The 25,609-nt window shown below is 33.3% G+C and overlaps 3 protein-coding genes and 1 long non-coding RNA gene across 6 annotated transcripts; all 4 read right to left on the bottom strand.

Moving 5' to 3' along the window:
• Window positions 1-1,230: 1,230 nt before the first annotated feature.
• LOC130995217 (ankyrin repeat-containing protein At2g01680-like) lies at window positions 1,231-4,384 on the bottom strand. 3 transcript variants are annotated; one of them, XM_057920417.1, is made up of 2 exons: window positions 4,226-4,384; window positions 1,231-3,980 (listed from the first exon to the last, which is right to left on the bottom strand). In XM_057920417.1, exon 2 carries the CDS (start codon window positions 1,881-1,883, stop codon window positions 1,260-1,262), a length of 624 nt encoding a protein of 207 aa, XP_057776400.1. In that variant the 5' UTR covers window positions 1,884-3,980; window positions 4,226-4,384; the 3' UTR covers window positions 1,231-1,259. The 3 variants fall into 3 exon arrangements, with proteins under 3 accessions (XP_057776400.1, XP_057776398.1, XP_057776399.1); XM_057920415.1 differs by having other exon boundaries at window positions 1,231-3,969; XM_057920416.1 differs by having other exon boundaries at window positions 1,235-1,933; window positions 4,226-4,383.
• Window positions 4,385-10,086: 5,702 nt separating this feature from the next.
• LOC130995196 (ankyrin repeat-containing protein ITN1-like) lies at window positions 10,087-14,527 on the bottom strand. Its single transcript, XM_057920351.1, has 2 exons — window positions 13,447-14,527; window positions 10,087-11,132 (listed from the first exon to the last, which is right to left on the bottom strand). The coding sequence occupies exons 1-2, from the start codon at window positions 14,005-14,007 to the stop codon at window positions 10,464-10,466; spliced, it is 1,230 nt and encodes a 409-aa protein (XP_057776334.1). The 5' UTR covers window positions 14,008-14,527; the 3' UTR covers window positions 10,087-10,463.
• Window positions 14,528-15,850: 1,323 nt separating this feature from the next.
• Window positions 15,851-16,929, bottom strand: LOC130995226 (uncharacterized). Its single transcript, XR_009092105.1, has 2 exons — window positions 16,711-16,929; window positions 15,851-16,174 (listed from the first exon to the last, which is right to left on the bottom strand). It is a non-coding gene; the product is annotated as an uncharacterized LOC130995226 (long non-coding RNA).
• Window positions 16,930-20,478: 3,549 nt separating this feature from the next.
• On the bottom strand, window positions 20,479-25,141 carry LOC130995202 (ankyrin repeat-containing protein NPR4-like). Its single transcript, XM_057920359.1, has 2 exons — window positions 24,508-25,141; window positions 20,479-21,415 (listed from the first exon to the last, which is right to left on the bottom strand). The coding sequence occupies exons 1-2, from the start codon at window positions 25,078-25,080 to the stop codon at window positions 20,771-20,773; spliced, it is 1,218 nt and encodes a 405-aa protein (XP_057776342.1). The 5' UTR covers window positions 25,081-25,141; the 3' UTR covers window positions 20,479-20,770.
• Between the last annotated feature and the right edge of the window lie 468 nt (window positions 25,142-25,609).

The following is a 25,609-nucleotide window of genomic DNA, read 5'->3' as shown; positions in this document are numbered from 1 at the left end:
AGATCTTTTCATAATCTTTAATTAACTTAACATCTATATTGAATATTTTGAATGAATAGAAGTTAACGACTTTTTGGAAAAGAATTAAAATAGGGAAAAAAGAGAGAGAGAAAATTTGGTGAAAAAAATTAAGAGAGAGAGAAAATTTGGATGGAGAAAACTCCTCTTTTATATTATATATAGATATAGATTATGTAAGGTGGATTTTTATTTATTATCACACCTTAATTCTTTCGTGATAATGTCATTATTCAAAATTGAAGTGATAAAGAAGGAAAAGAGCTACCTTAGGAAAAAATTCATCCCGATCGAAAAAAATTACTCCTTCCGTTTATGTAATTTTTTTCCCCCAAAACATCATACTAGTTTAAAAATATATACTCCCCCCATCCAAATATTTTTATCTCGAAACTTTTGAATACGAAAATTAAGAAGAGAGTGTAAATTGATTAAAAGGGGTGAACTCACACCTTTTGAAGGATTAATTATTACTCTCTTTTATGAAAATAAGATAATAAATGAGACAATCCAAAATGATAAGTAAAACGATAATAGTTGAACGAAGAGAGTATATATCGACGAGTGCACTTCTTACTAATTCAAAGACACGTAAAGGTGAACTTTATAATTTCTCTATCAAAAAACAATACCGTTTCATACATATTTCAAAAAGATGGCCCAGACTCGTTAAGCTAGTAATATACTACTTATTTTTTCTAGGGTTAATTCACTATAAATATATGAGTATATTCAAATTTTGATTTTAATCAATATTATTATTTTGGATAAATTGCATATAAATTATTGAACTTTCAACAAATTCTCATATGAATTAACTTTAAAATCTTTATTAAAATTACTCAACTATTAATATTTTCTCATTTTGCATATTTGCTTATTTTTCGGCCAAATTTTGGGACTAAAATGGTGTCGTTTCCTTCTAACCTTACTATACAAGGTCAATTATATTTTTCTACACGCTCATTTTTAATTTATGTCACATAAGTATATTAATGTCAAACGAGTGTATTTATGCTATGTCACCAAGATGAAAAATGGAGAAATATACAAAATGAGAAAAAAATAAATAATAGTTGAGTAATTTAAATAAAAATTTTAAAGTTCATATGCAAAATGAGAATTTGTTAAAAGTTCAGTAATTTATATGCAATTAACCCTATTTTTTTATTATTTAATAAATTTTGAAGTTTTTGAAATTCGACCTGAATAAAAATTCCGATCATATTGAACATTTTCTTCTATCCCACAAATTTCATCGAATTCAAAACGACAAACACAAAAAAATAGTTGGTGCTTACCTCTTCGCGATTGGACCTAGCAGCCAAATGCAATAGTGTCTCCCCATCATCATCCTTTGCATCTAGAAATTCATCAAAATTTTCCACCAAAAGCTTCAATGTGCTAAGCTGACGATGTTTCACACACAAGTGCAGTACAGTCTGCCCACGATGCACCCTCTCCATCGCAGGAAACAAATCCAGTTTAAGCATCTCCTTCAACACCTCTTCATGCCCATTGATGGCTGCGATATGAATCGGGTTCATATCATGACAGTCTCGCCACCAGCACGCCTCCGGGGCTACTGATAACAACTTTCTCGCTATCACAACGTTCCCTTGTGTTGCTGCAATGTGAAGAGGCGATGATTGTTGGGAGTCCAAATCTCGAGCTAGCTGCGGGTTGATGTTCAACACCTCTTCAACAATGGCTACTCGCCCCCGCAGTGTAGCTATGTGTACAACATTTCTTGAACATGCAAATGAGACACTTTCAACAAGATATCGATCTTGTTGCAGCACTTCTTGAAATGTTGTTACATCCCCATTCAATATGGCATAATAAAGTCTTTCACCATTATTCATTCTTTCAAACTTTATATTAATGGCCCTTTCCTGTTTCTCTTGTCAGAGGCCTGCATAATTTTACACAGATTGCGTATGTGCATATTAACACACATGTACGTACACAATAGACAGGCCAAGCCTTGTTAAGATAACCACTATCAAAATAATATACAAGTATATATTAAAGTATGTCTTGACAAAAGAATACAAACAAAAAGATTCTTCAAAGTAAATTATTTGTAGACAATACGGATTTTAAGAAAAATGGTGGATAGTAGTGAGTATTATTGCGAGTGGAGTTTGGGTTCCATTATTATTGTGAGTGGAGTTTGTGGATCCTATTATTATAAATGGACGTGGAAATGATATTGTAGAGAAACTAAAATAACAAATGTGGAAACAATATCGTGGACGAAGGGAGTATATTTTTAATTGCCAAAATGGGTTTGCCGAGAAGAATTATATGGTTATCAGTTTGGAGTCGAGCTTATATAAAAAAAGTGGCCTCAGGTCGATTGTGATTAGGGATGTCAATTCAGCCCGATATTTTTGAGCTGGTCCAATTAGATTGATAATTTGAGACGGTAGAAAAATTTCAACTCGATAAAATTACGACCCGAAAGTAACCCGAATCCTATAGGACTGATTCGAAAATAATGTTGGTTTGATTATAAGAAAATTTTCTCGTTATTTAATTTTCAACTTTATTACTTTGCTTCTAAAAATTAGTATAATAAAATTATTTTTCCAAAAGTTTGTGAAATGTAATTTGAAATCTATGTGTTTCTAATCCAATACTTAACATAAAATGCTTAGATTTAAAAAAATCCTAAACGTTTTGGTTAATTTTTTTAATAATTTTTCGAGGTTAGTTTGGAACCCAAACGTTTAGGATTAAGGTTGAAAATTTTCTAACTCGGACATATTTCAACCTGATTAGCACGCACTCGAATAATCCGACAACCTGATAGAGCTGACCCAAAATCCGGTGAGTTGATCCGATCGACATCCTAATCCAATTTGAGAGTAATCTCATCTTCGTCACAAAATCAATTAAAAGTATAGTAATGTATAGATAGAATATTTTTGTTTACATAAGTGCAACAATTAGAATTGGAATTTGATCAATGTTCAATAATTTATATAATATCATATTAAGTAGAAATTAATACAACATGTATATGTAGCACAAGATTAAAGAAATCATAGTATCATGTAATTGGAGGTCAATTATATGCATAAATGCGTATAAATATTACTAACCTTTCAATATGTTGTGCACATGTAGATGATCGATGGATTAAATAAAAGTAGTACTTAAAATAAGGATTAAGTACCAAATTTCCCTTATTGTTGGTGTCTCTATCGAGTTTAAAATTATTTAAGGCCATTGTCTTATGGCTATTTGCAAAAATAGGCCAATTATTTTAGTTTTTGGCATTTTTAGGCCACATTTGAGCTCAATTCAGCATTTATAGGCCATTTTTTGGGGTTAAAATGTGACCCAAAATAGCCTGATTGAGTACACATGGGGCCTAAAAATACCAAAAACTAAAATAATTGACCTATTTTTGCAAGTCCGAAAAATAGTGGCCTATTTTTGCAAATAGCCCTAAGATAAGTGGCATTAAATAAATTTAAACTCGTCTCTATCACATACAACACCCTATAGTCAGAGTTAGAGTCAACCTCAACGTGGCAAAATCGCACTAAATCCCCCCCGCTACTTAACGGAGCTTAACACCATTAGAATAAATATTTTTTTTATTTTTAATTAAGATGGCCCCAACTCTCTCTCTCTCCTTGAGTTGCCTCAGTTCCGAGGGTTCCGTCCTTTGCCACACCCAGCGGTCACCTCCTTCGGCAAACCTGCCGGCGGAGCTGAGGTTGCAGAACTGGCGTCAGTGGCGGTGGCGGTGGTTTGCTCCGCCATTGAAGATGATACGGAGAGAGGGAGGCGGCGGGTTCACTGCGGTCGTGGCTTCATTACGGTGTCAGCAAATTTAGGGCGGTAGGCAGCGACGGTCACCGGAGAGCAGAGGAAAGAGGGAAGAGGGGCGGTGAGGCACCAGATCTGAGCAAGCAAACTCAAGGAGCGAGAGAGCTGGGGCCCACCTTAATAAAAAAAAGTTAGCGTCCGCTAAGTAGTGGAGGGAATTTAGTGCGATTTTGTCACATTGAGGTAGTAAACAGTTCTAACCCTTATTATATGGTGTTGTACGCGATAGAGACGCCAACGATAGGAGAGAAATTTGTACTTAACCCTTAATATAAATAAATACTATTACAAGAATTGTAGCAAATAAAACTAATTTAATGAATGAAGACGTCGGTATCTTTATTGAAACAACTTTACTTACCTTTATTAAAATGGTGGCTTAATTAGAAGGAGAGAGCTGCTTGATCTCAAATGATGAACTATAATAGCATATAAGGTCTTCTGCTCTGCATGCAGTTTATATAATGTTTTATTTTTGCATCAAGTAAAGCTAGTGGTTCACACATGATTAGCATAATTAAATTAAATATACTTTGCTTGATCTCAAATGATGAACTATAATAGCATATAAGGTCTTCTGCTCTGCATGCAATTTATATAATGTTTTATTTTTGCATCAAGTAAAGCTAGTGGTTCACACATGATTAGCATAATTAAATTAAATATACTTTTCTTTCGCTTCAAACAGATTTTTCTTTCTTTATCGGTCTCTTATATGCTTTTATTTTCTTTTAACAATTTCAACATAAGCTTCTTTTGTGAAAGGTGTATACGTTACACCAAATATGAAAATGATCATATTCAAAGTTAAAAATGTATAAAAATCGCATCGATACATATAATAACCATTTTTTATGATAAAAGGAAACACAAAATCTCAGGTACACCCGGATACACGGTACACCCAGGTCGTACTCGATCTGGATTCTGACCCGGATTTGACTCAATTGGACTATCCTACTTGAATGTCAAGTGTTATTGCCATTTTGATATAGTGTTATTGTCATTTCAATATAGTGTTAGTGCTATTTTCGAAATAGTGTCATTTGTAAAACAAAATAGTGTTAGTGTTATTTTCGAAATAGTATCATTTGTAAAACAAAATAATGTTAGTGTCATTCCAAGATCGTGTTAGTGTTAGTGTCATTTTGTGTTAGTGTTAGTATCATTTTAAGAAAAAATGAGTCAGAATAGTCCTATTGAATCAGAATCTGGGTCGGGTACAACTCGGGTGTACGGTACACCCGGGTGTACAAGAGACCATCTCTTAAGGAAATCAGTAGCCACCTCACAAAGTATGCATTAACTCGAAAACCACACAAGAGAAACAAATCACACTTAAACAACGAGTCAGATGATTTTTTAGGACAATAACTTATGTTGATTTGAAAATTTGGACAAAAACTTTCGGACTTGTAAAAATAGGACACTAATTTTTTTTAGAATAAAATATGATACTAATTAATAAGCGTCGTAAAAATAGGACATTTCTCGGCCGATAATTGGCCGAGAAATGTCCTGCTGGTGCAACACTTATTAATTAGTGTCTTATTTTACTCTAAAAAAAATTAGTGTCCTATTTTTACAAGTCCGAAAGTTTTTATCCTAATTTTCAAATCAACCTAAGTTACTGTCCTAAAAAACCCTCGAACTCCTTAAACAACAATTAAATAAATTATTTTTTCTTAAGTACGTATGTACTTTATAATTTTATATTTCACCAATCGAGATCCTTTTCTGAAGGAGAAATTATATTTTTGTGGAATTTGGGTGCAATTATTATTAAACAAGCCAAATATCTTGAAGTATATTTATTTATTTTGCCTTATGAAATACTCCCTCCGTCCCAGCTTTTTGTATCCACTTTTAGTTGTAAATACTACTAAAAGTGGATACAAAAAGCTGGGACGGAGGGAGTAGTATCTTTGCGTAGTTGTAAATATAACAAGATGTCATCAATTGAAGTCAATGTGAGGCTTTTCAGTTATTTTGGAGTCCTTATGACTATAGATAAGTGGGGTACTCTTGTGTGAGACCATCTTAGTCAAGTGATAGTCGTCGTTTATCACTAAATAATTTCTGTAATCATGCAAAAAATCAAGTGAGTGTAGCAATAATTAAGCAAATATTGATAAATCTCCCCTAGTTGCAGCATCATATCGTTTCTTTTCTGCCGGCCGCTCCTTCTCCAACCATTTTTTTCCATCAATGGATTTTTTTCTAATTAATTTTCTTTTACATACAAGCACATAATGTATTAGTCCTTTATTTATAATTAACTTGAAGAATTAGGTGTCCCCAAAGGGACATGATTGGGCATATTTATACGCGTTTATTTGGGGAATTTTGGTATGATTTGTGTGCTTAATTTGTGTTAAATATCATATTTTGGATATGAATTATGGTCTTATATGAATTTTGATGATATTTGATAAATGTTGGAGAAAAGACATGATTTTGAGAAGCGTTTTGAAGTCTTGAGTATGAAGAAAGAAAATGTGTGCAAGCTGAGCTTCTTTCCTGGCCTTTCAAAAGAAATTGCCCATACTAGCTGAAGTTCTGTGAAATCCGAACTGAATTGAGCAAACAATTGTTAAAGTGCCGAGAACGAAGGAGAATGTGGGCTGAAGTTTCAATTATTCTTTTATTGGGCCCATGCGCCACTTATCAATTCCATTAGAATACTTTAGGCCTTTATTACTTAGGGCTATACGCCACTTTAGTTTTTAGATTAGGTTAGTTAATTTTTTTTATATATTTCTTAGTTATATATATATTAGACGCATACATATAGAAGATCTGAAATTCACGCCAACTTCTAGGCAGCAGACTCAAACGAAACTTGGAGCTCTAATTCCAGTTTTATTCCTTCATCTTTTCTTCGCAATTAATTATTTAATTTATTTGTTTTATTTTATGAGTTTTAGCTAATTTCTTTTATTCCGGCAACGATTAGGGAAGCACTAGCAAGATTATTATGTGAGATCTAATTTGTTCTTATACTTTATTTTATGCTTGCATCTGCAATTCTCCATGTTTAATGATATTAATTGTTTTAATCCATTAGATAGTTGCAAATATTTATTGGGTTAGAATTAATTATATAGCCAATTGAACCGGCCATCCGTAATTGTGGTTTAGGTTTGATTAGTGGTAAATTGACACATCAGGGTCAAGGGAAAAGCAGTCTTAATTCAATAATCCTGCGTCAGAGTTTATTGGTTTTGAATCGGGTTTCTCTAGATATTAATGCTGTCGGCTCATTAAACCTATAGAGCGTCTCTTACGGTTGTCAGTCGATTAGGGTAGTAATTAGTGAAGCGTCTTCCTGGTTACCGAATAATTAAGGAGAAATAAGATCACGTCAGAAGCGTCTTCGGTGGTTATAACTGGTTTGTTTGCATGATTTAAAGTTATATTTGCATCAATGATCAGAATAATTAAGCTAGGGTGGACTTAATTGATTGCTGGAATTCTTTATTAATTGTTGGAGTTTTCTATTTATTTATTTAGGATTAGAACCTTTGCAATTCTTTTGGATTTTATTTATTTATTTCTATTTTAGTATTTTCAATATTTTCCCATAAATTTCGTTTGTTGAGTTACTTTGCAGGTTGAATTTTAGGAGAATTCTCGCCGATCTCTTGGGAGACGATTTTGCTTACTGCTGTCTGCGCAGTGTGGACATACCGGCTGACTGTCGGATATTTTTGGTGTAAAACGACGCACCAGGACACCAAGCGATACGAACTTCTGTATGTGAACAGTGAGGTCTAGGGTTCAAACACCCACCGCTCCCCCTCCCCAAGTCAACAACAACAAAAAAAACTTGAAGAATCAAGTCAGGAATGTGTGTATACCAATATTGAGATGGCCAATTCTTTAATTTTTTCCAAGCAAGGAAAAGAATTGAAGCTCTACTTTATTAAAAGTGTCAATTCCTTAATTTCTTCCAAGCAAGGAAAAGAATTGAAGCTCTACTTTATTAAAAGTGAATAAATTAAAGCATTTTCACGAGGCCAAGAAACCTGTGTGTGCCACGAGTTGTCTAAAAAAATGATTTGCTATAATCCACATTAATATTAGTTAATTTAGTTTAAAAGTAATTAGAGAAGAAATACAAAAAAAAAAGAGATGCATGGTTTCACATTGTTAGATTATGTGTACTACTTTTCCAAACACTAAAAACCTATACCAGAATGCCAGCAGCAACCCATATTATATTGTACCTTCGTAGGTCCTTTATTAACTGTCATATTATGATTTAACTAGTACACCCACCCGTGCGTTGCACGATAATTATCGAAATTAAATGACATCTTTTAAGCAAACAAGTATAAATATCAGACATAATTTGTAAATAAATAAAAATTACATGCATCAATTATGGAATAATGAATTATTAACCAATTAAAAAGACTTAAAAGATAAAAAAAAAACAGGCGGGTCCCTCTTTTGGAAAGGCAAACACAACTTTGAAAAATAACAAAAAATAAATACGCGTATGCATTGGTGTAGCGATAAGAGGTTAATGACCCTGATCCATTGTTCCAATCCATCACTCATGGACGGCTCGGATCCATTATTCCAATCCATCTTTGTTTCTAATGTTGATATTTAATGATTCCCTTTTTCCATTCACAACATACTCAACTAATATTTTTAAAATTTGTGCCTCTCCCTCCCGATACACTTAATATATAACTTTGTATTAAAATTCGTGCCCCTCCATCTTAAGAAATTATTTGGGGAAGGAGGGAGTATATGTATAAACTTTTGTAGGACGTAGGCGGTATTTATTACTCCCTCCGTCCCAATAATGAAGACACACTTCATTTGGGCACGGAGGTTAAGGTGGGGTAGATTAGGGAATAAAGTAGAGTGCCCAACTTTATTAGTGTATTTGATTAGTAATTGGTTACTGATTTCTTTTAATTTTATTTAAATGTCTACTGCCGCCGGCCACCACTACACCGTCGACCACCACCACTGCCGACCACCTCCGACAACACCACCAAAACAGCAAGAGCAAAATCAAAATATGCCATTCACATTTCTCACATTCCTATTCCCAAATTTGAACCATAAAAACCGAATCGAATCCAGAAATGCAGAAAATTAAAACCATGAAAATTAAATCCAGAAATCAAAACAACACAAAAAATCGAATTATGAAAATCGAAACAACACAACCAGAAATCAAATCTAGAAATCGAAGCAAAATCAAAATCTGCCAATTTTGTTCTCTCTGATTCCCAAATTTGAACCATGAGAATGGCGGCAGAGATGAAGGGTTTCAGAAGGACGGTGGTGGCCTCACCGCTGCGGCGGCCGGAGAACGAGAAGAGAGGGAGATGTGCGGCAGTTTCAGACCCGACGTATCTCGAGCGATGCCTCCGCCTCTCCAGAACCAGATCCACCACTATCTTCCTCTCTCAAATCTAACCTATAAATTGAGGGTGGTGGTTTGGCGGATCTGGGTTTTTGGGAGAATGAGAGGAAGGGCGGTGGTGGCGGATCTGGCAGAGGAAGGGCGTGGGAAGGGGCGCCGTTTGAGGGAGAAGCGGAGAGAAAGAGGGAGGGGCTAGGGCTCGATGAGATCTGGGGATGAAGATGGCGGCAGAGGGACGAGGAGAGGAAGGCGGCGACGATTCAGAGGAAGAACGCGGCAGAGGGACGATGAGATCTGGAGATGAAGATGGCGACAGAGGGACAAGGAGGTCTGGAGATGAATAGGGTGGCAGAGGGACGAGGAGATGAGGACGGCGGTGACTCTAGATAGAGGGGTGAGGGGGTGTTCGGCGGTGGTCGTGGCTCGCCGGCGGCGACTCCGCCGAGAAGGGGGAGAAGATGAGCGGCGGGTTAAGGAGTGAAGAGAAATGAGGGAGGCGGGTGAACTGAAATGAGTAAATTAGGATTTTGTATTAATTTGTACCATAATTAAGGTTCAATTAATTAGTTATAATTGAGCCCTAATTATTTCCATATATAGAAATGTGTCTTCATTATTGGGACAGCCCGAAAAGGAAAGTGTGTCTTCATTATTGGGACGGAGAGAGTAATAAAAAAGGGCTGTATAAAAATTATATAGGTAACTAATTAAAAAAGACTTATAAAAGATAATTAAAAATCGGGGTCCCTCTTTTGGAAAAGGCAAACACAAGTTTTAAATATTCCCTTCGTCCCATTATTAATGGCACATATTCCATTTTGGGGTGTCCCAAGTTAAATGACCTATTTCTATATTTGGTAATAATTTTATACTACAAATCACATGAGTCCACATATCTTTACACACTTTACACTACAAATTACATGGGCTGACATACATTTGCACATTTTTACACTACAAATCACATGAGCCTACATATATTTACACACTTTTATACTACAATTTTACTTTCCTTAATCTCCGTGCTGAAATGTATGTGTGATAAATAATGGGCGACGGATGGAGTATAACAAAAACTAAACACGCTTAAAGAAATAAAAAAGCCTAACACTCTTCTCACTCATGGACGGCTCTGATCCACTTATTCCAATCCCATGTTTGTTTCTAATGCTGACACCACCGTCATCGTTGTTTCCTTCCTTGAACCCTAAAATTCCCTCCCTCTGTCTCTCGTCAATGAAAATGGTAAAGTCTTTTTGCTCATGGTCTCTATAAAAGCGTAGAGGAATGCTGATAGGTAGACGGTGAGGAACACAGAGACTACTATGGCAACAACATGGTCAATTGACAGTGTTTCCATGAAATTAGTCATCATCAAGGAAGCTCCATAGCTCACTCCAATGGCTGCCAAAGACACCCACATTGCACACCCGGCGATACTCACGAAGAATAAGTTAATCGATGGCAATGCGCTGTTCATGGTGATGAGGAAGATTGTGAAGAGGGATGAAATGAAAGCTGTGGCGTTAGCACGAATGAAGTGTTTGTATATCTTGGGATGAGCAGATGCCATCACTGCTTTGCCGGCACTGTGTGATGGCGTGTCTTCCTGCCACACGCCGCCGGGAGGGCTGACCGCCGCCTGGAACGCCATCGTTGCTATCAGCACCGCCACCACCATTGCCACGTCGTTCCACTTGGCCACTTTTTCGATCATTGTCTTACCGGTAGACAAAATTTGTAAGAGTTTTATATTTTCTAATGATCTTCTGTCTCCAGATCTCAGCTTAGAGGACATACTCAGAGATCTTTTGCTCAACCGATCCATTGTTATAAACTCCCTTATTTTATCGCTTTCCACCAGGTATTCTGTAATCTGTGATTTTGATATAACAATTTCATTACTTTAGTTGGAGCTTCGACGTAATTCTAATTCAAACATTCACTTTCAAATTGCTGATATTAATTAGTTATATAGATGTTTTTGGTTGCAATTTATCATGAAAGAATAAGGGATAAAAAAAGACAAATAGATGATGTCAATTACACCAATGCCGGTGTTTACTTTGCATGATTGATAAAATAGACGATTGAGTATTTTTATCACCAAGAATAGGATTGTTCCAATTCCACCCTTTTGATGGGATAAGAATCAAGCAAATTAAATAGCTAGCTTAAATAATAAAAATAATCAAGGACCTTGAGATATCGTAAAGTTTCAATCCAACAAAGTAAACAAGGGATTAGCCTTACTATTTTTATCCATCGAGACTAATCTTTCAAAGTAAATGCCCCCTTATGATAATATTATTCAAAATTGGAGTGATAAAGAGGAAAAGGAGCTACATTAGAATTTTTTTTTCACTCCTATATAAAAAAATTATTCATTTCGTCCATATAACATCTTTCTAATTTTTTTATTCTTGTCCATCCCTGAAACATCTTACTAGTTTAAAAATATATATTCTCCGTCCAATTATTGTTGTCCTAAAACTTTTGAACAGAAAAATTAAGAAGAAAGAGTAAATTGAAAAGTGATACAACCCACACCTTTTGAAGGGTTAATTAATTATTACCCTTTTTTATGAAAATAAGATAATAATAATAATGGGACAATCCAAAATGATAAGTGGAACAATAATAATGGAACAAAGAGAGTATATATCAACGGATGCACTTTTTACTAATTCAAAGACACATAAAGGTGAACTTTATAATTTTTCTATCCAAAAATAATACAGATTCATACATATTTCATACTTATTTTTTTCTAGGGATAATTCACTGTAAATATATGAGAATATTCAAATTTTGATTTTTAATTAATATTTTTTTATTATATTTAATAAATTTTGATGTTTTTGAAATTCGACTTGAATAAAAGTTCTAATAATATACTCCCTCCGTCCACGGTCAATGTTCTCTTTTTGCCATTTTAGTACGTCCACAAAAAATGTTTCATTTCCATTTTTAAACACTACCCCACAATACAATTAACTAATGTGGGACCCAAAATCTTCTCTCCCACCACACATTTTTAAACACTACCCCACAATACAATTAACTAATGTGGGACCCAAAATCTTCTCTCCCACCACACATTTTTAAACACTAGCCCACAATAACACCTTTAAGGTGGGACCCAAACTCCATTCCTCCACCACACATTTTTAAACACTACTCATAATAACACCTTTAATGTGCCCCAAACTCCACTCACAACACACTTACCTAACATTTCTTAAAACTCACACCTAAAAAATTGGGAACATTGATGATGAACGGAGGGAGTAGTATATTTAATCTTAGAGTAATGCTAAAAATAGTCACATTGTGACCACCCACAATTCACTTAAATAGAAAAAAAATTAATTTATTTAACTTATTTTTTAAAACAAAAATAAGATTTAGTTATTTTATTGTATTCTCTACATTGTAGTTATTTTTTTATAATTTTTTTGTAACTTTTTATTTTTATTAAAAAATAAATTAAAAATAAAAGTTGTAAAAAAAATTACAAAAAAATAATTATAGTGTAGAGAATACAATAAAATAATTAAATCCTATTTTTATTTTAAAAAATAAATTAAACAAATTAAAAATTTCTCTATTAAACTAAATTGTGGGTGGCCACAATGTGGCTGCATAGATTTATTGTTAATCTTATGTAGACACAAGAACATTTTCTTCTATGTTATACGAGTTTAAAATTATTTAAGGCCACTATCTTAAAGTTGTTTGCAAAAATGGGCCAATATTTTTTGAACTTGCAACAATAGGCCAATTATTTTTAATTTTGGGATTCGTGAGCCACATATAAACCCAATCAAGTTATTTTGGGCCACATTTTGACAAAAAATGTGGCCTATAGATGCTTAATTGGGCACAAATATGGTCCAAGAATACCAAAAATTAAAATAATTGGCATATTTTTGCAAACAACCCTAAGATAGTGGATTTAAATAATTTTAATACTCAACTCATATAAAAAATAGGAGTCCACATAGAATTAAATCTGAACAAAATTTTAATTTGGATCGAATTCCAAAATTCAAAATTTACGCAATAATTGATAAAAAATTAGTGTTGACTAAAATCAAAATTTAAGAATATTTCGTGTATTTACACACAATTAACCAAATTTCATCGAATTCAGAACAACAAACACAAAAAACATAGTTGGTGCTTACCTCTTGGTGATTGGACCTAGCAGCCAAATGCAATATTGTCTCCCCATCATCATCCTTTGCACCCAGAAATTCATCAAACTTGTCCACCAAAACCTTCAATGTGTTAAGCTGACGATGTTTCACGCACAAGTGCAACACAGTCTGGCCGCGATGCAGTCTCTCCATCGCAGCAAGCAAATTCAGTTGAAGCAGCTCCTTCAACACCTCTTCATGTCCATTCATGGCTGCGATATGAATGGGGTTCATATCATGACAGTCTCGCCACCAGCACGCCTCTGGGGTTACTGACAACAACTTTTTCACCATCTCAAGGCTCCCTTCCGCAGCTGCGATGTGAAGAGGTGATGATTGTTGGGAGTCCAAATCTCGAGCTAGCTGCGGGTTGATGTTCAACACCTCTTCAACCATGGCTACTTGCCCCCGCAGTGTTGCTATGTGTAGAGCATTTCTTGAACATGCAAATGAAGCACTTTCAATAAGATATGGATCTTGTTGAACCACTTCTCGAAATCTTGTTACATCCCCTTTCAATATAGCATCATAAAGTTTTTCACCACTCATTCTTTCAAACTTTATAGTAATGGCCCTTTCCTGTTTCTCCTTTCAGAGGCCTGCATAATTTTACACAGATTGCGTATGTGCATATTAACACACACATACACAATAGACAGGACAGCTTTGTTAAGATAACCACTATCAAAATAATATATAAGTATTAAAGTATGTCTTGACAAAAGAATACAAACAAAAAGATTCTTCATAGTAAATTACTCCCTCCATCCACAATATCGTTTTCACTTTGTAGACGAGACGGATTTTAAGAAAAATGATGGATAGTAGTGAGTATTATTGCGAGTGGAGGTTGGGTCCCACTATTATTGTGAGTGGAGTTTGTGGGTCCTATTGTTATAAATGAAAGTGGAAAAGATATCATAGACAAACTAAAATAACAAAAGTGGAAACGATATTGTGAACGAAGAGTTGAGCTTATATAAAAAAAATGGCCTCAAGTCAATTGTGATTACGGATGTCAATTCAGCCCGATATTTGTGGGTTGGTCCAATTAGATTGACAATTTGAGAAGGTTAGGATTGAAAATTTTCAACTCGAAAAAATTACGACCCGAAAGTAATCTGAATCCTATAGGGCTGATCCAAAAACAATGTTTGCCTGATTATATGAAAATTTTCTCGTTATTCAATTTTTAACTTTATTACTTTGCTTCTAAGAATTAGTATAATAAAATTATTTTTTCAAAAGTTTGTGAAATGTAATTTGACATCTACGTTTCTAATCCAATACTTAACACAAAACGGTTAGATTTAAAAAAAAATTAGAAAATGATTATCATTTAGCAAACAGGTGTGCATTTTATATCTCTAAGAGGTGCATATTAGTTATTATGTAAGTCGATTAAAATCTCACTTATTTATGTGTGTAATTGTTTGTTACAAATATAATATTGTCAAGAGAAATATTTTAGTTAATTTTTTATATAAATTTTCGCGTTCGACTAACCCGATGGGGACGTTTAGGATTAAGGTTTGAAATTTCTAACCCGAAAATATTTCAACCTGATTAGCACGCACTCGAATAATCCGACAACCTGATAGGGCTGGTCCAAAATCCGGTTAGTTGGTCCGATCAACATCCTAATCCAATTTGAGAGTAATCTCATCTTCGGCACAACATCAATTAAAAGTATTGTAATGTATAGATATAATATTTTTGTGTACATAAGTGCAACAATTTGAAATTTGATCAAAGTTCAATAATTTATAAATTATTATCCATATATCATACAAGTAGAAATATACAACATGTATATGTAGCACAAGATTAAAGAAATCATCGTATAATGTAATTTACATATGCATAATAAATGCATATAAATATTACTTACTAACCTTTAAATGTGGTACATATGTAGATGATCGATGGATTAAATAAAAGTAGTATATTTAAAATATAAAAATACTAGTACAAGAATTGTAGCAAATAAAAATAATTTAATGAATGACGTACGTTGATATCTTTATTGAAACAGCTGCATACATACCTTTATTAAAATGGTGGCTTAGAACTTAGAAGGAGAGCTGCTTGATCTCAAATGATGAACTATAATAGCATACAATACAAGGTCTTCTGTTCTACAGTTTATATAATGTTTTATTTTTGCAGAAAGTAAAGCTAGTGGTTTACACATGTTGGGCATAACTGAATATACTTTTCTTCCGCTTCAAATAATATAGTAACTACTTTTCTTTGTTTATTGGTCTCTTATACGCTTGACGTCAGGGGCGGAGCCGGACTTTGAGTTCAGGGGAGTGCAATATTTTTTTAATAAAATTAATAATTAAATAAATAATAAAAGAATAATTTAAAAATAAATAATAATCATTAACATAATTATAATGTCATTTAAATTACATAACGAGTCAAAAAGACAAAATAAACAATTTCTTTTACAAATCACAACATTTCTCTCCTATTCTTCATGTTCTAAAACCTTTGCATAATAGCTTCATTAGTAACATTTACAAACACATCCTTTTCGATGTAAGATACTAAACAATCGTTCAAAAGATTGTCTCCCATACGATTGCAAAGAACACTTTTGATGATCTTCATTGCTGAAAAGGCTCTTTCAACTATAGCAATAGCTAGCCAATAAGACCCGCCACACTTGTAGTAACTATGTGATTATCGTTTCATTTTCAGTTACATACTGTGAATGAAAAATATAGACATTTCAGTCGATATATAAAGGCATTAATACCAACAAATATATAAGGCAAATCACCAATCAAATGAAGGGGATTGGACTCTGTAATTACAAGAATGCTCAATAATTCATTTTGGGGGTGTTTAACTTATTCATTTGGAAGCAAACAAACACGCAGCCCCAATTACAATTTACAAATATTTTGTTAACTTATCCATTGTATATCATAAAAGCTTTATTTGTCAACATTCTGGTTTCTTAAGCCTACAAACTTAGATTTTTAAAACCAACATGAAATTAAAGCAAAACATTTATATGCAATTGCAATGTCTACCCACTGACTCACTGACATTAGCCGACAACCGACTCACACCTTCAAAATCAAAGCAAACTTTAAAACTCAATCAAAATATCCAATCTTATTCACAACAAACCATCGCTGACCATATTTGCTCAAAGTAAATACCAAACATTTAAGCATCCACACCACAAACCACAATGATTAAAGCCTAAACAATTAATTTATATGCACAATTTACCTTGTAGACAGTTGCAGGAAAACCAGTCACGTCGCATCGGAGAGAGATTGTCGGCCACGACGCGGTAGCCGGTAGATAAGCTGGAAAGCGGCGCGACACCTGGGAATGGCGATTGAGAGAGGAAACAAAATGGGTTTAGTTCTTTCTTCGAAGCAGCTGCGCTATTGAGAATGCGAAAGTTTCAGAGGTTAGGTTGTGAGGGCTGCGAAAATTAACCCTAAAATTGTTTTTTTGTATTTTTTTATTTTATTAATATATGTGAAATTACTAAAATACCGCTGCGAAAATTACCAAATTCTAGGGGGGTCCAGAGATCCCACTGCCCCCCACCCTGGCTCCGCCCCTGTTTGAGGTGGTCTTGGGTATAACCGGGTGTACCGTATATAACAGGGTTACACTCACACTTAGACCCTGACTCACACCATGACTCGAACCCATATCCTGACCCGAACCGTATAAATAACACTATTGTGGGTGCAGGTAGGGATGGCAATCGGGTACGACGGGTACGGATAGTGACTATCCATACCCATACCCACGAACTAAATGGATAGTGGTTTTTAACCACGAAACTATCCATGGATATCAAATGGTATCCAAACCCGCTACCCGTCGGGTATCCGCGAACCCGTTATCCGACGGGTATTCGTCATCTGCTATCCGCCGGATACCCGCCACCTACTATCCGCCGCATACCCATGAAACAGAATTTAAATATAAATTTACAACAAATTTAATAGAAAAAAAATTCAACACAAATAACATAGTTCAAATCCACATGTTGAAATCCACAAAGAACAATGTTTAAATTCAAATTCATCAACTAAAATATAAAATCCAACAAAATTCTATAATTGCTCAACAAAATTCAATTTTAAATTAGACTATTAGAGTTTGGGCCTTAGTTCAGTTTCTGTTTGGGCCTATTTTAAGATATAATATGCTAGCTTATAATATCAAAATATATATTCAAAGCCCATATTTTATGAAATTTTTTGTGGATATTTGACGGGTAATTGGCGGGTAATTGGCGGGTATTTTTCACGGGTAAACGGGTTTCGCGGGTATGGATAGTAAGTATCCAAACCCATACCCACGAACTAAATGGATAGTGAATTGCAACCACGAAACTATCCGTGGATATCAAATGGTATCCAAACCCACCCTAATAGGTTCGGGTTTTCGCGGATATCCGTTACCCGCGGGTAGATTGACATCCCTAGGTGCAGGTCAATCCGATTGTACGCTACACCCGATTGGACCCAAGTTTTTGTATATATGCTTTTATTTTCTTTTATCGATTTCAACATAAGCTTCTTTTGCGAAAGAAGTATACGTTACACCAAGGGGTGCGTTTATTTTGATGGATAAATTTATCCATGGAAAATGATGGATAACAAAATTTATGCCTTTAAATGGCTCATTTTTTTCCTGAGGTGGTCTCCTGTACATCCGGGTGTACTACACCTAGGTGTAGATGACACTAACACTAACACTAACACTAAATGATACTTACACTAATACTATCTTAAAATGACACTAACACTTTTTTATATTAAAAATAATACTATCATGTTATATAAATAACACTATATTAAAATGACACTAACACTATATTAAAATGACACTAACACCAAATGGCATTATCATGTTATAGAAATGATACTGTATACCCGGGTGTACCTTCACCATTTTTTCTTCCTTATTTTCACTTTAAAGATGGATAATATTATCCATCATTGACGTGAAAACAAGGAAGGAAAAATGCAAAATATTGCATGCGGTTGACCGCATGGGATGCAGTGGGTTTAACCCGCACCCGGACCCGGACCCGGACCCGGACCCGGAACCCTAACCCGCGCCCCAAATTATTACATTTGTTCATAATAATTATTACTTTTAATAAGCATAAGATATACATTTGTTCGCACAAATGTATACTTATGTTAATATAAGTAATTAACATCAATATTGTGAAGAAATGTAATGTTTCAAAAACATTACCTTTCTTTATAATAATAATTACTTTTTATTATAACAATAATTACTTTTTATTACAACAATAATTACAATAAATATACATTTATCCATATATATCAATTATTACTTTTTATTCTTAACTATTTGGTGAAGTAATTAATTATTGACATAATAAAAAGTAATTATTGCTACAATGAATTGTAATGTTTCTAAATTATTACATTTGTTCACGATAATTGTTACTTTTATTCATGAGAATTTGTACTTTTAGCTATTTGATCAAATAATTATTATCGTAAGAAAAAGTAATTATTGGTAAGAAAATGTAATTATTGATCATGATATGTATAATGCTTTATACTCCCTCCGTCCCATGAAGCGTGACCCATTTCTTTTCGGCACGGGAATTAAGAAATTGATATTTTGTGTGTTAAGTGTGGTAGGTGAAAAAGTGAAAAGGTGAATAAAGGGTAAATTTTTTGCTATTTTTGGAAACAGGTCAAGCTTTGTGGGACAACCCAAAAAGAAAAATGGGTCACGCTTCGTGGGACGGAGGGAGTATTGAATGAAGGTAAATACTTATATTAACATAAATATACATTTGTGCGAACAAATGTATATCTTATACTTATTAAAAGTAAATATTTCTATTAGAGTTTAGTATTCAAGATATATGATTTAATTTACATGGTTTAAGGTTTAGAAAATATAACATATGTCATCAATTCAGTCAATGTGAGGCTTTTCATCAGTTATTTTGGAGTCCTTATAACTATAGATAAGTGGGGTACTCTTGCGTGAGACCATCTTAGTCAAGTGGTTGTCGTCGTTTATCACTAAATAATATTTATAATCATGCCAAAAATCAAATAAGTATATAGCAATAAGCAAATGTGGATACATCATATAGTTTCTTTTATGCTGCCTCTCCAACCATTTTTTTCCAACTCTGTCAATGGCATTTGTCTAATAAATTTTCTTTGACATATAAGCACGTGATGTCTTAGTCCTTTATTTATAATTAACTTGAAGAATCAGGTCAGGAATGTGTATATACCAATATTGAGATGGCCAATTCCTTTCTTCCAAGCAAGGAAAAGAATTGAAGCTCTACTTTATTAAAAGTGAATAAATTAAAGCATTTTCACAAGGCCAAGAAACCTGTACATGTGTATGTGCCACGAGGTGTCTAAAAATGGTTAGCTATAATCCACATTAACATTACTGAACTTAGTTTAAAAGTAATTAGAGAAGAAATCATTAAAAATGGTATCAGTATATGTCACCTACAAAAAAAAAAAAAAAAAAAAAGGAGATGGTTTCACATTGTTAGATTATGTAACTACTTTTCCAAACATTGAAAACCTATACCAGAATGCCAGCAGCAACCCATATTATGTTTTCATAGGTCCTTTCTTAATTAACTGTCATATTATTTATTTTGGTTTAACTAGTTTGCGCTCCTGTGCGATGCACGGGTACAATTTATTTTATTATTTTTAAAATTTTAAATTATATAAAAATATAAAAATATTATTATTTATGAGTTAGATTAATTAATAATAAACATTATGTTAATTTAAATATTAGATTAAATTCATTCAGATTAACATTTTCAATTTTAAAATCTAGCATCTTATTAAAATTAAAATTAAAATTTATATTAATTAAAATAAAATTTATTAATAATTAAAAAAATCACAATAATAAAAAACAATTTTCAATCGAAAAATTTGCAAACAAATTTAAAATTGGTGTATTTGGAAGTCAAATTAGAGGGTCGTGATATAAACCATAAAATAAAAAAACCTTGTATATATATTTTTCGGCTATTACCCCGTATAAAAATTACATACATCAATTATGGAATAATGAATTATTAACTAATTAAAAAGACTTAAAAGACTTTTGGAAAGGCAAACACAAGTTTGAAAAATAACAAAACCTAAACACGCCTAAAGAAGCACTCTTTACCCATGGATGGCTCTGATCCATTATTCCATTCCATCTTCGTTTCTAATGCATGCTGACACCATCGTCATCGTTGTTTCCTTCAAGAACCCTTAAAATTCCCTCCCTCTCATCCATGAAAATGGTATAGTTTTTTTGTTAATTTTCTCATGGTCTCTATAAAAGTGTAGAGGCATGCTGATAAGTAGACGACGAGGAACACTGAGACTACAACGGCAACAATATGGGAAATTGACAGTGCCTCCATGGAATTAGTCATCATCAAGGAAGCTCCATAGCTCACTCCAATGGCTGCCAGAGACACCCACATCGCGTACTCGGCGATAATGTCGAAGACGAAGTTTATCGATGGCACGCCGTAGGTGCTGGTGATGAGGAAGATCGTGAAGAGAGACGAAACGAAAGCCGTGGTGTTTGCACGAATGAAGTGTTTGTACATCTTGGGATGAACAGATTCCATCACAGCTTTCCCGGCGGTGTGTGATGACGTGTCGTCCTGCCACACGCCGCCGGGAGGGCTGACGGCAGCCTGGAACGCCATCGTGGCGATCAGCGACGCCACCACCATCGTCACGTCTCTCAACTTGGGCACGTTATCGAGCATTGTCAAAGCAGTAGACAAAATTTGTAAGAGTTTTATTTTTTTTAATGATCTCTTGTCTCGACGAGATCTCAGCTTAGTGGACATAATCAGCGATATTTTGCTCAACCAATCCTTTGTTATTTTATCGCTTCCCATAAGGTATGCTGTGATCTGTGATTTTGATATAACAATTAGTTTAATTCCACCCAACTAATTCAAACGTACAATTTCAACTTTCAAATTGCTGATATTAGTGACATGTTCTTTTATTTTTCTTTCTGCAAGATACAAACTTCACTAGCATTTGCATGCCGTGCAATGCATCGGGAAAACATTTTTAATTTTTATGTTTATATAAAGTTAATACTAATTCAATTATTATATTTATAAATATAATAAAAAATTAAAAAGAATTAACAATTATAAAATTTGATATTATGAAAAACAAAAACAAAAAAAAAGTTCAAAAAATTAAAATAAAATACTAATTAAAAACAATTTAATTAAAATATATTTATTCAAAAAAGATGAGAGTGGAGAGAGAAATTTATAAAACTTTAATATTTAAACAAATTTAATTTTTACATTTTAAATCAAATATTTTCATAAAATATATCATATTAAAGCTCTAATCGTGATCTTTAATTTGATATGCATATTAAATATTTTATAATTAATCGAATTTCACAATTTTGGAAAGAAATGTAACAACAAATAAAAAGTTATAGAAAATGAAAATGAAAAGAAAAATATATAGTTTAAACATAAATCTTCAATTTTATTATAACTACAAAATTGTCACTCAATTTTGAAATTGATTTCAAATTGAAAACTTACTTTTTAATATAGTATAGATATGAAATATATAGATATCTGTGGTTGCAATTTATCACCAGAAATTAAGTGATAAGATTTTTTTTTTCTTTTTTTTTCTTTTTTTCAAATTTTGGTAGTCTTCATCTCTTTATCCCAAATTTTGTAAGGTAGACGCCCATCCTTTCTTTCGTGATAATATCATCACACAGATTAGATTAAAAATAAAATATGCTCGTTGTTGTTGAATTATAATGAAAATGTCATTTTTTTCATTAAATTATTGTGTTTATGCTCAAACTGACTAAATCCCTATAATGTCTCAATTAATGCACTTACAAAGACAAAAATAGCTTGTTATCGGAAAAGTAGTTGTACTTGTGTCGGAAAAGTGTAAAACTTTACACAAAAAATAATGTAAATTCATCAACATCCAAAGGCAATTTCAACCATTCACTTTATTTTGAGCATGTTATCAAGTTTTTCATAAAAGCGGACATTTTTAATTAGAAGATATGCATATGAGCATTTTTACCCATTAACACATAAAATTATTCAAAATTGGAGTGATAAAGAGGAAAAAGAGCTACCTAAGGAAAAATTTTCATCCCGATCGAAAAAAAATTACTCCCACCATCCACTTAACATTTTCCTAATTTTTTTTTATTTTTGTTTGTCCAAAAAAAATCTTATTAGTTTATGTTTAGAAACAACCCCACTAATTATCACGCTTACAATTTTCACATATACATTGCCACTGCTGGTCCACCACATTGGGCCATCGGTCACTTGTATCGCTTTTTTTTCTAATTTTCATCAAATACACAAGTAACATTTTTTTAAAACTAATGTCAACTCCCATTAGAAAGATGTTTCATAAAGAAAGAGAATATTTATTTTACAAAACATGTGAAAACAATGGAATTTTTTCTATTCATTTAAAAATGGGTGATGTTGAACAGCCACATTATGGCCGCCCACAAATTACTTAAATTGAAAAAAAAATTAATTTTTGTAACTCATTTTTTAAAATAAAAATAAGATTTAGTTATTTCATTGTATTCTTTACATTGTAGTTATTTTTTTGTAAATTTTTGGTAACTTTTTTTATTTTTATTAAAAAATAAAATAAAAATAAAAATGCTATTTAAAAAAAAAATGAGTACAATGTAAAGAATATAATAAAATAACTAAATCCTATTTTTATTTTAAAAAAATAAATTAAATAAATCAAAATATTTTAATTTAAGTAATTTGTGGGTGACCATAATGTGGCTGCATAGATTTATTGTTTAAAAATATATACTCCATCCGTCCCATTATTGTTGTCCCAAAACTTTTGGGCACAAGGATTAAGAAAAATTGTACTCCCTACTTCCACGAAATGTATTAAAAAAGGGAGGCACAGATTTTAAGAATTGTATTGTTTATTTATTGAGTGAAGAAAATGACCAATAAATGAAGAAAAATGAAAAAAGTCAATTAAGTTAGTGAGTGGAGAATATATATGACCCTCATGTTAGTGAGTATAGAAAGAGACCCATAAAATAGTACTCCATCCGTCCACGATTAATGTTCCCTTTTTACCATTTTAGTATGCCCAAAATAAATGTTCCCTTTCTATTTTTAAAAACAATACAATTTATTAATTTGGGACCTAAATTCCACTTCTCCACCACATATTTTTAAAAACTACCCACATTAACATCTCTAATGTGGGACACAAACTCCACTCACGACATATTTTATTAATGTGGGACTCAAACTTCACTCCACCACACATTTTTGAGTTCGAGGGTTTTTTAGGACAGTAACTTAGATTGATTTGGAAATTAGGACAATAACTTTTGGACTTGTAAAAATAGGACACTAATTTTTTTTAAGAGTAAAATAGGACACTAATTAATAAATATTGCATCCGCGGGACATTTTTCGGCCAATTATCGACTGAGAAATGTCCTATTTTTACGATGCTTATTAATTAGTGTCCTATTTTACTCTAAAAAAAATTAGTGTCCTATTTTTACAAGTCTGAAAGTTATTTTCCTAATTTCAAAATTAATCTAAGTTACTGTCCTAAAAAATCCCCTGACTCCACATTTTTAGACACTACTCACATTTATTGTGGGACCCAAACTCCAGTATTCACAATACGCTTATCTAAATTTTTTTAGAATCCGCAACGAGAAAAGTGGGGTACATTGATCAGGACAGAGGGATTACTAAAAATTAATAGATTAGGACATTTTTTTGTTGATGGAACAAAATGACAAATTAGGACAATATTTTAATAAATATTGAGGTTTTTGAAATTTGATCCGAATAAAAATCCCCCAATATTTAATTTTATGTGGACCCCATAACATTTTCTCATTTTCTTCTTCGTTAAAATTTAGGAGTCCACATAGAATTAAATCTGATAAAAAAATAAATAAATAATTGGTGCTTACCTTTTGGTGATTGGACCTAGCAGCCAAATGCAATATTGTCTCCCCATCATCATCCTTTGCATCCAGAAATTCATCAAACTTGTCCACCAAAACCTGCAACGTGCTAAGCTGACCATGTTTCACACACAGATGCAACACGGTCTGCCCACGATGCACCCTCTCCATTGCAGGAAACAGATCCAGCTGAAGCAGCTCCTTCAACACCTCTGCATGCCCATTCATGGCTGCGACATGAATCGGGTTCATATCATGACAGTCTCGCCACCAGCACGCCTCCCGGGCTACTGATAACAACTTCTTCACTATCTCGAGGCTCCCCTCCGCAGCTGCGATGTGAAGAGGCGACGAATTTCTCGAGTCCAAACTCGTAGCAAGCCGTGGATTGATCTTCAGCACCTCTTCAACGATGGCTGCTTGTCGCCACATTGTTGCTACATGCAGAAGATTTCCTGCACTTTCAAATGAAACTTCATCGAGAAGGAATGGATCTTGTTGGAGAATTTGTTGAAATTTTGCTAATTCCCCCTTTCTTGCAGCATCATATAGATTCTTTTTGGCTGCTTCTTCAACCATTTTTTTTTTCTTTCTAATTAATTTTCTTCTACATGCAAGCAATCACGAGTCCTTTATTTATAATCAACTTGAAGAGAATCAGGTCAGGATGTGTATATAACAATATTGAGATGGCCAATTCCTTTCTTCCAATCCAGGAAAAGAACTGAATAAATTAAAGCGAGAAACCAGTGTGTGCCACGAGGTGTCTGAAAAAATGATTAGTTATAATCCACATGATTAATATTAGTGAACTTAGTTTAAAGTAATTAGAGAAGAAGGCATTGAAAATGGCATCACATGTCAAATACAAGAAAAGGAGATGGTTTCACATTGTTAGATTATGTAGTGACCCGCTCTTTTATAAATATTAAATCCAGTAATGAGTGTTTATTTATGTTCATCAGTGAATGAAAACGGTTATTATTCTGATATGAATTCAGCTTATGATCCTGAATTTATATTGTTTAAGCAGTCAATGATATTATTTCAGAGTTATAACTGACTTAGCAAAGTCACGTTATTTATTTAAGCGAGATGGAATTAGAAT

Source organism: Salvia miltiorrhiza, chromosome 7 (genome assembly GCF_028751815.1).
Source record: "Salvia miltiorrhiza cultivar Shanhuang (shh) chromosome 7, IMPLAD_Smil_shh, whole genome shotgun sequence".
In the NCBI taxonomy this organism is placed as follows: domain Eukaryota; kingdom Viridiplantae; phylum Streptophyta; class Magnoliopsida; order Lamiales; family Lamiaceae; genus Salvia; species Salvia miltiorrhiza.
Note: the sequence above shows the minus strand (reverse complement) of the source record. Positions and strands in the feature narration are given on the sequence as shown.

Excerpts from the sequence above, each read along its gene's own strand:
- LOC130995196 (XM_057920351.1), bottom strand. The coding sequence starts at position 14,007 with ATGAGTGGTGAAAAACTTTATGATGCTATATTGAAAGGGGATGTAACA. Across the intron at positions 11,133-13,446 it reads CTAGGTCCAATCACCAAGAG|ATTACAGAATACCTGGTGGA; the intron begins GTAAGCACCAAC and ends TCAAAATCACAG.
- LOC130995202 (XM_057920359.1), bottom strand. The coding sequence starts at position 25,080 with ATGGTTGAAGAAGCAGCCAAAAAGAATCTATATGATGCTGCAAGAAAG. Across the intron at positions 21,416-24,507 it reads CTAGGTCCAATCACCAAAAG|ATCACAGCATACCTTATGGG; the intron begins GTAAGCACCAAT and ends TCAAAATCACAG.
- LOC130995217 (XM_057920417.1), bottom strand. The coding sequence starts at position 1,883 with ATGAATAATGGTGAAAGACTTTATTATGCCATATTGAATGGGGATGTA.